Source organism: Halictus rubicundus, chromosome 12, assembly GCF_050948215.1.
Source record: "Halictus rubicundus isolate RS-2024b chromosome 12, iyHalRubi1_principal, whole genome shotgun sequence".
In the NCBI taxonomy this organism is placed as follows: Eukaryota; Metazoa; Arthropoda; class Insecta; order Hymenoptera; family Halictidae; genus Halictus; species Halictus rubicundus.
Window position 1 is genome coordinate 5,021,988 of NC_135160.1, and position 10,648 is coordinate 5,032,635.

At 42.2% G+C, this 10,648-nt stretch overlaps 1 protein-coding gene across 5 annotated transcripts in view; it reads left to right on the forward strand.

Moving 5' to 3' along the window:
* Sdk (sidekick cell adhesion molecule) overlaps positions 1–10,262 on the forward strand; it is a 54,030-nt gene extending 43,768 nt beyond the window's left edge. Inside the window, exons 8-29 of one of the 5 annotated variants that reach the window (XM_076797590.1) lie at positions 176–303; positions 414–524; positions 1,384–1,503; positions 1,689–1,844; positions 2,035–2,161; positions 2,335–2,636; positions 2,726–2,911; positions 3,065–4,359; positions 4,666–4,894; positions 4,986–5,288; positions 5,357–5,537; positions 5,677–5,892; positions 5,969–6,165; positions 6,383–6,579; positions 6,649–7,086; positions 7,200–7,341; positions 7,435–7,713; positions 7,907–7,927; positions 8,784–8,941; positions 9,032–9,194; positions 9,271–9,596; positions 9,667–10,262. In XM_076797590.1, coding sequence (XP_076653705.1) covers positions 176–303; positions 414–524; positions 1,384–1,503; positions 1,689–1,844; positions 2,035–2,161; positions 2,335–2,636; positions 2,726–2,911; positions 3,065–4,359; positions 4,666–4,894; positions 4,986–5,288; positions 5,357–5,537; positions 5,677–5,892; positions 5,969–6,165; positions 6,383–6,579; positions 6,649–7,086; positions 7,200–7,341; positions 7,435–7,713; positions 7,907–7,927; positions 8,784–8,941; positions 9,032–9,194; positions 9,271–9,596; positions 9,667–9,909 — 5,518 coding nt within the window. In that variant the 3' untranslated portion in view covers positions 9,910–10,262. The remainder of the gene's footprint in view (positions 1–175; positions 304–413; positions 525–1,383; positions 1,504–1,688; positions 1,845–2,034; positions 2,162–2,334; positions 2,637–2,725; positions 2,912–3,064; positions 4,360–4,665; positions 4,895–4,985; positions 5,289–5,356; positions 5,538–5,676; positions 5,893–5,968; positions 6,166–6,382; positions 6,580–6,648; positions 7,087–7,199; positions 7,342–7,434; positions 7,714–7,906; positions 7,928–8,783; positions 8,942–9,031; positions 9,195–9,270; positions 9,597–9,666) is intronic. The other 4 variants (XM_076797591.1, XM_076797593.1, XM_076797594.1 and 1 more) reach the window with 4 other exon arrangements.
* Positions 10,263–10,648: the final 386 nt, after the last annotated feature.

The following is a 10,648-nucleotide window of genomic DNA, read 5'->3' on the forward strand; positions in this document are numbered from 1 at the left end:
TTTGAAAGTGATGTTTAGCTTTCATTCGTAGAGGAAGTACACAAGATTATGTCTCAAAATATTCACCAATATTTTGTGGTACCATTTCCCATATAGTTGGGCACCGAACTTATTTGTATATCTAACAACACCATGGACATCAAGCTACGTTACTTATACTCACCTGTGCACATAGGTACACGATGGAAGAGGATGGATCCCTGACTATTAAAAAATTGACCATGAGCGATTCAGGCATGTTCCAATGCCTCGCGTCGAACCAAGCTGGCGAGGCGACCAGCTCCACCTGGCTGAAGGCTAGAAGTTAGTATACCCCCAATTATACGCGTTAGTATTAAGTTCTCTGAATTACTTTTTGTTTTGTCAGTTGTTCATTTCCATTTGTTACAAATCATGTATTTTCTGTGGGGCAGAAGGATTAGAAAGCAGACTGAAAAACAGAGTTGTCCGCTGGGCAGCTGGCTACAATGTAGTCAGAGTACGCCAATCCGATCGCCGTTTTAAGTTCTCTCAATATCCAGACAGTAAGAGTCCGACGTCACGAAGTACCCACGTTTTTGAGATTACCTAGGCACACGCTTGACGAATGCATATCACACCCACAATGTTTGCTTCCTTCGGCTGTATCCGTGTTTTTTTTCCTTTTTTTTTTCTCTCTTGTCTACGCAGAGTTGGGCAAAAGTTATTTCGAATAACAGGTAAACCGGATTTGTTCGTGATTCACGCGAATGATGGGTTTATTCGTTATTCGAATAATGCGCGACTCTGTTGTCTAGTAGCTGTAGCAGACACACCCGTAAAGGATTCCTTTGTTGTACAGGAACACTCGTTGTTCCCCAAATGAACCGTACCCTTGAAATATTGAGTCGAACGTACCATATGTCTCGTAGTGTTATTAGCCTTGTGTATGAATAGAGAATAATCATTGCAACGAAAAGTGCATAAAGTTATACCTGGCTTGTTACTCGCAAAGAATTAGCAAATTGTTTCTAGCTTTTGCACTCGAATAGACAGGCAGCCATCGAATACGTCACAAGCAGCACACCTCCTCTTGTTGAAATTACGAATCAGTTTGAATTGACAGGATTCAGTTATGTCTGTAGATAAGTTAGAATGTGTAATTAAACTTTAGCAACAGCGATGTGTCAATAATAGAATGTTTCTTATTGCGAACATAAAATTCAGGTATGGGTAAATTCGGCGTTTTCCATTGTAAAGTTATTGCTAATGTTTAATATGTGGAAAACACTGAATTGGGAATAAATGATTTTTGTGACCAATTGTTTGTTTTTGCCTTTTTTTTTTTATTTTGCGTGCATGAGATCGAACATGGGGTTGGTCGATGGGTGTCGGATGATAATGCGATTCTCTTGCTGTTTACAGCGACTGGGCCAGTCATGGAGAATGGTCCCCAAAATTTAACGATACTCGATGGGAAAGATGCGACGTTAACATGCTACGCTGTGGCGGCTCCGGTACCTAACACTACCTGGATCTACAATGGTGAGACAAGTTTTGGTGCCAAATTCATAGAAAATAGAGACCAAATTCTTCTTCAAACAGAAGAATGCACAAGCGTTTCGCTCGCAAAGTGTGAGACAAACATTGCGCAAAATTTGCTGGAAACAGATTTGACTAGCTGGGTATAACAATCGGAACGGTGTTTAACAATGGCAACTCATTCACAGATACAACTCCCGTGGAGATCGCCGGAAGAGTACAGGTTTTAGATAACGGGGATCTTTTAATCGCCGCTGTGAAACCAAACGACGCTGGAAAGTACACTTGCATTAGAGCCAATGAAGCTGGCTCTGTGAATGGCTCTGCATTTCTTACCGTTTTGGGTAAGAAACGATTCTTAACAATTTTATTAAACCGCATACAGTCGGCCGAAATAATATTCGGACACTCTTAGAAACACCTACAGATACAAATCTACAAAAATTATTTTTTGAACTTTCTAAGGTGCTCAGTCTGGTTACTATAATAATCGTTCTTTGTCGCCAGAGATTTATACAGCATCATTTATTTCAGTACGAACGCAGATTGTCCAACCACCTGTTGATACGTCCGTGCTCCTTGGATATACTGCAGAGCTGCAGTGCAAAGTTTCCAACGATCCAAGTGTTTTGTTCGACATAGCCTGGTTCCACAATTCACAGTACGTATATTAGCAATTACTAGTCAAGGTTACTAACGTTACCATTAAAAATCGGACATTTTATGAAATGTTGCTTATGAGCAACCACCTAATAGAAAGGTGTACAACAATTCTAACTTTTCCTTGTGGTATAAGCTGGCAGATTTCTTAATAAACTCCTTAATAAATTCCAGAGTAATAAACACACATGCCAGTCAAAGGGTGAAGATGCGCAGTGATGGCACATTGGAGATAGTCGCTGTTCGAGCCTCGGACGTGGGCGAGTACATGTGCTCGGTGGTGTCCCCAGGAGGAAACGAGACTCGATCGGCTCGTCTTAGCGTAATCGAGCTGCCTTTCGCACCGATCAATGTCATGGCCAGTCGGGTGGAGAAGATATCCCCTCGCACCATAAACGTCAGCTGGGTCCCGGGATTCGATGGAAACAGTCCAACTAAGAAATTCATAATTCAGAGGAGAGAAGTCTCCGATCTTGGTAAATTGGCACCGGTTAACGTTTCAGCTTGAAACAGCAATTCCGACGAAGTAGCAATTTGTATGCTATTAAAATTCCATTTTGTTCAGGACCCATCCCCGACAATGCGCTGAATTGGATAACCGAGAACGACAATGTCTCCGCGCAGAGTCGCTGGGTGTTGCTGAACAATTTGAAGGCAGCCGCTGCTTATCAATTCAGAGTCAGCGCGGAGAACAGCGTTGGCGAAGGTCCTCCTTCTGACCCGAGCTCCGTCGTGGCTCTGCCCCAAGAACGTGAGTATAAATTATGATTTTGAAAGTGGTGTGAGTCATGTATTTGTCCTATATATGTATATATTGAATAAAATATTTGTCGTGAAATTTATATATCGTAGTACAATTTTACGAACAACTCGTTAGAAAAAATCATTGATAACGATCTTATAGCCCCGAGTGGACCGCCAGTAGGATTCGTCGGCTCAGCTCGATCCTCCTCGGAGATAATCACGCAGTGGCAGCTTCCTCTGGAGGAATACCGAAACGGCCATATTTTAGGATACATATTAAGATACAGACTATACGGTTACAACGAAAGTCCGTGGACCATACAGAACATCACCAACGAAGCTCAAAGAAACTATCTGATCACCGATCTAATTACATGGAAGGATTACATCGTACAGATAGCAGCGTACAACGACAAAGGCGTGGGGGTGTTCACCGAAGGTTTGAAGATCAAAACCAAAGAAGGAGTGCCCGAAGCTCCACCAACTAACGTAAGAGCGAAAGCCGTAAATTCGACGTCGATCAAGGTCTGGTGGAAACCCCCGAATCCACAGAAGATCAATGGCATCAACCAGGGTTACAAATTACAAGCGTGGACCGGCGGGAACTTCACCGAGGCGAACGAGTACAAGTCGATGACCGTGCCTCCTAGTTTGTTCGATCCTCTCGCGGAACAGAGTGCTATTATGACTGGTTTGAAAAAATACACCGTGTACAATATCACTGTGTTGTGCTTCACCGATCCCGGTGACGGTGAAAGAAGCGCAGCCTACAAAATTCGCACGCGCGAAGACGTACCCGAGGAAGTTGAGAATCTACAGTTCGAGGACATCAGTGATCGCGCGCTCACTGTCAAGTGGAGTCCTCCGCAAGAGATCAACGGGATCCTGACGTGTTACCAGCTGAAATACATGATCAAAGACTTGCCGGATTCTTTGAGAGCCGACAATTATACAGCCGAAGTTCTGTCTGCTAAGATCGAACATCTCCAGGCAATGACTCACTACAGGTTTGAAGTGGTTGCCTGGACTTCTGTGGGTCCCGGTAAGCCAAAGGTCGCCGTAATTCAATCAGGCGTTGAACCTGTCCTCCCGGAACCACCTACCAAATTAGCGTTGTCGAATATAGACGCATTCTCCGTGGTACTTCAGTTCACACCCGGTTTCGATGGCAACTCGTCGATAACCAAATGGACTGTGCAAGCACAGACCACCAGAAATGCCACGTGGTATAATATATACGAAGTCTCGGACCCTGATGCTAGTACAATTACCGTGGGCGGCCTGATACCATTCATGCAATACAAACTAAGACTGATCGCGAATAATGTTGTCGGCGCTTCCCAACCCTCGGAGCCAACGAAAGAGTTTCAAACGATCCAAGCACCGCCCTCGCATCCGCCCAGAAATGTTACTGTCCGTGCCATGAGCGCTACGGAATTGCGAGTCAGATGGATTGTAAGTTCTTCTTCAGGATATTTAATCCCTAACGTTCGGGCGGCAGACCATTTTTATAACTACGTAATTGATGATGCCCGGGATCATTCACTGCTTTATTTATCAATTTTTTCAACATATTTTTGAAGGTACTTCTTGTAGACACGTTAACCTGTCCATTATTCCGAAAAAGCCAGTCACTTAAGTCGTTGATAATGTGAAAAGTATTTTGAATAATGATACAGCAATTTTTAGTATCGCCGCGGAGTTCTAAAGAGTTATACATTTCGATGCACCTGCGATTTCACTTATCTCTATCTTTTGCAGCCACTGCAACAGATAGAATGGTATGGTAACCCGAGAGGATACAATGTCACTTACACAGAAGTGAGAACGAATGAGTCGAGAAGCATAACTATAGACGACCACACGGCGAACTCTTATGTGTTAGAAAATATGGAAGAGTATGCTCTCTACGAGGTTGTGATGCAGGCGTTCAATGACGTTGGGTCCTCGACGATAAGTCCCAAAGCCATTGAGAGGACTCGAGAATCAGGTAGAACATGCTTCAACGAGTTCGTCAAAAACCGTTATTTTCGGAACCGTTTAAACCCCAACCATATACTGATGTATATCATAATTTTTAGTTCCTTCGATGGGTCCCATCAACGTAGAAGCAAATGCGACCTCTTCCACAACTATACTAGTGAAATGGGGCGACGTTCCCATAGAGCATCAGAACGGACAAATAGAAGGGTTCAAAGTCTACTATGGCGCAAATGCTAGATCTGCATTCCAGTATAAAAACATTCCAAGTAATACTACTTTTACGACCACATTGACAGAGCTTAGGAAGTTTGTCCAGTATCATGTACAAGTATTAGCTTATACGAGACTCGGCGATGGCACGTTGAGCACCCCTCCTGTTAGAGTACAAACGTTTGAAGACGGTACGTTTTCTATAAATGAATGCGAGACCTTCGACGAAAGAGCAGACAGTATATTTCAATTATTTCAGCTCCGGGACCTCCATCAAATGTATCATTCCCTGACGTAAGCTTCACCACTGCTCGCATCATTTGGGACACGCCGGAAGACCCAAACGGAGAGATCTTAGCGTACAAAGTTATGTTCCATTTAAATAGTAGCCAGGACCATCAATTTTCCAAAGAATTTCCTGCGTCGGATCGAACGTTCAGGTATTGTCACTTCTATTAGGTCGGTGCGGAAGTTCGTGCCCGACTTTCTGTTGAAATATAACAAGGAATCGTGCAATACTCTGCATTTCCAAATTGGGGTAAAGATTTATTAAGTCTGCTATTTTTACGTATTTTTCAGAGCCACTAGTCTGGAGCCAGAAAAGTATTACATGTTTTCTGTAACAGCGCAGACAAGGCTGGGCTGGGGTAAAACAGCGTACGCTCTTGTTTTCACTACAAACAACAGGGAACGACCCCAGGCGCCGTCGATGCCTCAAGTCAGCAGGTCTCAAGTACAAAGCAGACAGATTACATTTTCTTGGACGCCTGGGCGCGATGGATTCGCACCGTTGCGGTGATTATTCTTATTTCGGATATACGATTAGTCACTTCAAGTATAAAATTTGCATGAAGAATGATCAATCTTTCAGTTACTACACGGTGCAACAGTCGGAGAACTCGGGACCGTTCCAAACCATCCCCGAGAGGGTTGAACCAACGTTAACGTCTTACACAGCGAACAATCTGAAACCCTTTACGCTTTATCAGTTCAGAATACAGGCTACCAATGACATAGGTCCTTCAACTTGGAGTACAGAGTCTGTCGAGGTCCAAACTTTACCAGCAGGTATATCTTCAGCCTCAATGGCCCCGAAAAGGACTCGGCTTTTAATTCCATTGCACTCTATACCATAACTTTACGTTTACATATTACATTTTGTCTTATTAGATCTATCCTTCTTCTACCATATAACTAACAAATTACTTATTTACTTATAAAATTCGCCGCTTCCGAACGTGTCTCTCCGAATTGAATGTTCATTGATTGCAATGATAATTTTCAGCACCCTCGCGAGGTGTCAGTGACCTGAAAGTTGTACCAATAACAACGTCCAGTATAGAAGTCCATTGGAACGCTATAGACGAACTATATTGGAGCGGCGATCACGCTACAGGTGGCTACCGCGTCATCTATCAGCCAGTCTCTGATTTCCCGACAGCTCTTCAGGATACACCAAAGGAAGAAATTCTAGGAATAAAGGTGGTCATTATCGTTGTAATCGAATCGACGCAATGATTATAGGCTCAACTAATCCTGTATCATTTATAGGCTACAAAAATCGTGTTAAGCGACCTAACCGAGGACAGGTATTACGAAGTCGTTGTACTACCTTTTAATTCTGAAGGAGAAGGTCCTTCGAGTCCTCCAGTGACCGTATACGTTGGAGAAGCCGTTCCAACTGGAGAACCGCAACATTTGAAAGCCGAGCCGATCTCTTCCACGGAAGTGCTTTTACGGTGGAAACCGCCGCAAGCCAATATGCAAAACGGAGATCTATTAGGATATAAGATTTTCTATCTGGTCACCGATTCTCCTCAAGAGTTAGAGAACAAACAGGAGGAGGAAATAGAGGTCGTACCAGCATCCTATCTAACACATAGCTTAGTTTTCCTGGACAAATACACGGAGTATCGTATTCAAGTGTTGGCGTTTAATCCTGCCGGCGACGGTCCTAGATCTCCGCCGATCACTGTCAGAACGAAACAGGTGTGTTGCACACTATAATTATTGAATCTGGCCAAAGCAACTTCTGCCACGGGCATAGAAAAATTGTCGGAACTAGTGTGAACCGTTCAAAGTACGTTAAACGTTGTTTGCAGGATATACCGGGACCACCGCACGATCTTCAGTTCTCAGAGATAACGATGACAAGTCTCCGTGTCTCTTGGGAAGCGCCAAAGTCACGGAACGGTGAAATAGTTGGTTACATTGTCACTTATGAAACCGCAGAACAAAATGACCGTACGTTTCTTAAATTGTTGTACACGGTTTACGTAAGATTTATCACTAGACTGCGGATTCGCAGTCTATTTACAACATTTTCCATTATTCTAGGTTTCAGTAAACAAGTTAAGCAAAAGGTAACAGAGACTAGCCTGTTGATCCAGCCTCTCGAGGAGGAGGAAACATACACGTTCATGGTTCGCGCTCAGACCATCGACTTTGGTCCTCCCATATCTGGAAATGTGACGACGGGACCACAAGAAGGTTCGCCGGTGGCGCCTACCAATCTCGCTGTCACTAAGACAGTGTCCAGCGTTGAATTACAATGGACCAACGGTGCTTCCGGAAAGGGACCTATTTTAGGATATTACATTGAAACACGTCGCAAAGGTGAGGACTCAAAGCGTTTCTACAATACGCGGTCCGCAATTCGAAATTGCGAAACTAGATTGCCAACGATTTGAAAGAAAAAAGATAATCAGAAGCTTCAAAAGAACATTCGAACAGAACAGTTGAATTCTATAAAATTACGAAAGCGCATCTCACTTTCTCTACTAATACTATCTTTTTTGTAATGATATAGCGATGGAAGAGTGGCAGCATTGTAAGTGTCAATGCACGTAAATATATTGAGCGTCAATTATTGTGTTAGATGATCTCGGCAGTATAATATGATTTGTTAGTGTTACAATATCGCTTCCTGTTTGTATTATAATAATATGTGATTATATTTTCGTTAGTGGTATCTGTACTATTGACTGCATGATGATGTCATAGCATGACATTTTCCATGGATTCTACTTTTAGACACATACATCGAGAATCTTGACTTTGAATGCTGCTGTTTAATTGTAACCAACTGGATAGCTGAAGTTTGACTTGTTTAGATAACAGTATTCCTCTACAGTCTTTGAACTTACCAATTCCCTACATTTAATATCTCATTAACGCCCCACAGAACGTGTAATATAGAACATATGATATGTAACTTCGCAAGTTTTCATCTTCGAAATTTGAATTTGACGACATTAGAATCCCAGTCAGCCAAACCCGCTTCGAGCAAATTGTGATCAATGTTTGTAATCGCACTTTGCGAGCAAAAGCCGGCAATTTTGGTGCCAAGACCATGCTTGGAGCAGGATTTGCTCCCTATTTGCTATGAATTTGCCGATCAAAACGTGACGACAAATGGGGAGCCTATGCCGAAACAGAAGGCTCGCAATTTGTAGACCAGTGTTGGTGGAAAATTCAAAGCAAATCAAGAGCAAATTGCTTACTGGGAAGAGGTAAATCGAAACATTGAGTAGCGGTGAAACCAAAATCTCTTACGACAGAAGGAGTGTATTGTATTTTCCTGTTGTGTTGTACAGCCCTGAGAAAACCTGCAGAAGTTTTCGACTGCGTTGCGTCATTTGTTTGCTGAAATAAGACAAGTATTATATATGCGTTTGTGTTCATAGATGACAGTCGTTGGCAGACAATAGTGCGCAGCAGCAACGGCCCGTTGACAGAGTACTCGATATCCTATCAAAATCTGCTTCCATCCACGTCATATCTCTTCAGGGTGATATCGTACAACCGTTATGGCATTAGCTATCCAGCGTATTCCACGGAAACGGTAAAGAATATAATACCACAAATATATAATAAATTATTATTAATAAATAGCTCCTAAGATGCAACGATAATTATTCTGTTATTATTGCAGATATTAACTCCTTCGAAGCTATACCTTGAATATGCATATCTACAACACAGACCATTCTACAGGCAAACTTGGTTCATGGTAACATTAGCTGCAGCCTCCATTATAATCATTATAATGGTAATAGCGGTGCTATGCGTGAAAAGTAAAAGTTACAAATACAAACGTATGTACTTAGAAATATTATACGAATTGTATACCCATTATTTGCATAATAATCTTATGGGGAATAATTATTTCAGAAGAAGCACAAAAGACATTAGAGGAGTCCATGGCAATGGACACAGACGATAGACAGGAGTCTGATCTAGAGCTTTATAGATCGAGACAAGGGGGTGGTGCCATCAACATGGGTAATCCTTGTGGTACTTTGGGCAAAAGGAGTACATTGGCAAGGAAATCCATGCACCCACCTCCTCCTACAATGTTAGGTAAATCACCTCCCAGACCCTCACCAGCGTCGGTCGCTTATCACAGCGATGAGGAGAGTCTGAAGGGTTACGATGAGAACCCTGACGACAGTAGTGTTACAGAGAAACCATCCGAAATTAGTTCGACAGATTCACAGGCAAGTGAAACCCGTCTAATTCGAAAAGATCATAGCAGACACGTTTCATTGTCAGGTTTTTCTGTTACAGGGATCTGAGAGTGAGAATGAAAGCGTCCAGTCGGACCCACATTCCTTTGTGAATCATTACGCTAACGTGAATGATTCTTTAAGACAGTCGTGGAAACGACAGAAACCAGTTAGGAATTATTCGTCGTACACTGACTCCGAGCCGGAAGGCAGTGCCGTTGTCAGCTTGAACGGCGGTCAAATTATTATGAATAATATGGCGAGGTCGAGGGCGCCGTTGCCTGGTTTCTCGTCGTTCGTATAAATGATTTTTAATATTGAGGACATAAAGCTTTTATTAAGTAGATAGGGTGCCGGTTTAGCGTAACAACAATGCTCGAAATCGTTACGCGAGAGGGACTAAGTTAGGGATCGAGTTGTGCCGAACGCGAGATCGGTTACGGTGATTCGAAGTTGAACAAAATTGTTGCTCTAGAAAAAAGAAATTTCGAAATCGATATACACGAAGATAAAAAAGGAGAGACTGGTTGTTGAAATTTTTTATCGTTCCCGTAGGATAAAAAGATTAGATCGGTAGAATTTTAATAACTTTTCGGCACTGGAACGAACACACATACACACAGAGTTAAAGACTTACGTTGAAACACGTGTTCACGAGTGTTTCACACACGCTAAACACTTCGGATAGTAATTTTAAATGCTTTTGGCACCACCATGTTGTGATATATTGAGATACATATTATTTATAATGCTAGTTAAGATCATACTGTGTATAATGAATATTTTTTACTTTTATTAAGTGAATCTGAATCAGAATTGTTGCACGGATCTCGAAGTATGATGCAATTATTGCATTTTTTTAACTGTAAGAGAGAGAAAGAGAGAGAAAGAGGAACACATTGTTCTAAGCCATCTGTTAAAGGTATTCGAAAAAAAAATGATAGGGTAAATATTATTAACTGAACAAGGAATGACATGGTAACGAAAACTGCCAGAGATAACCGAGTAATTATTAAAGGTGAAAAGAAACGATATTTTGAATA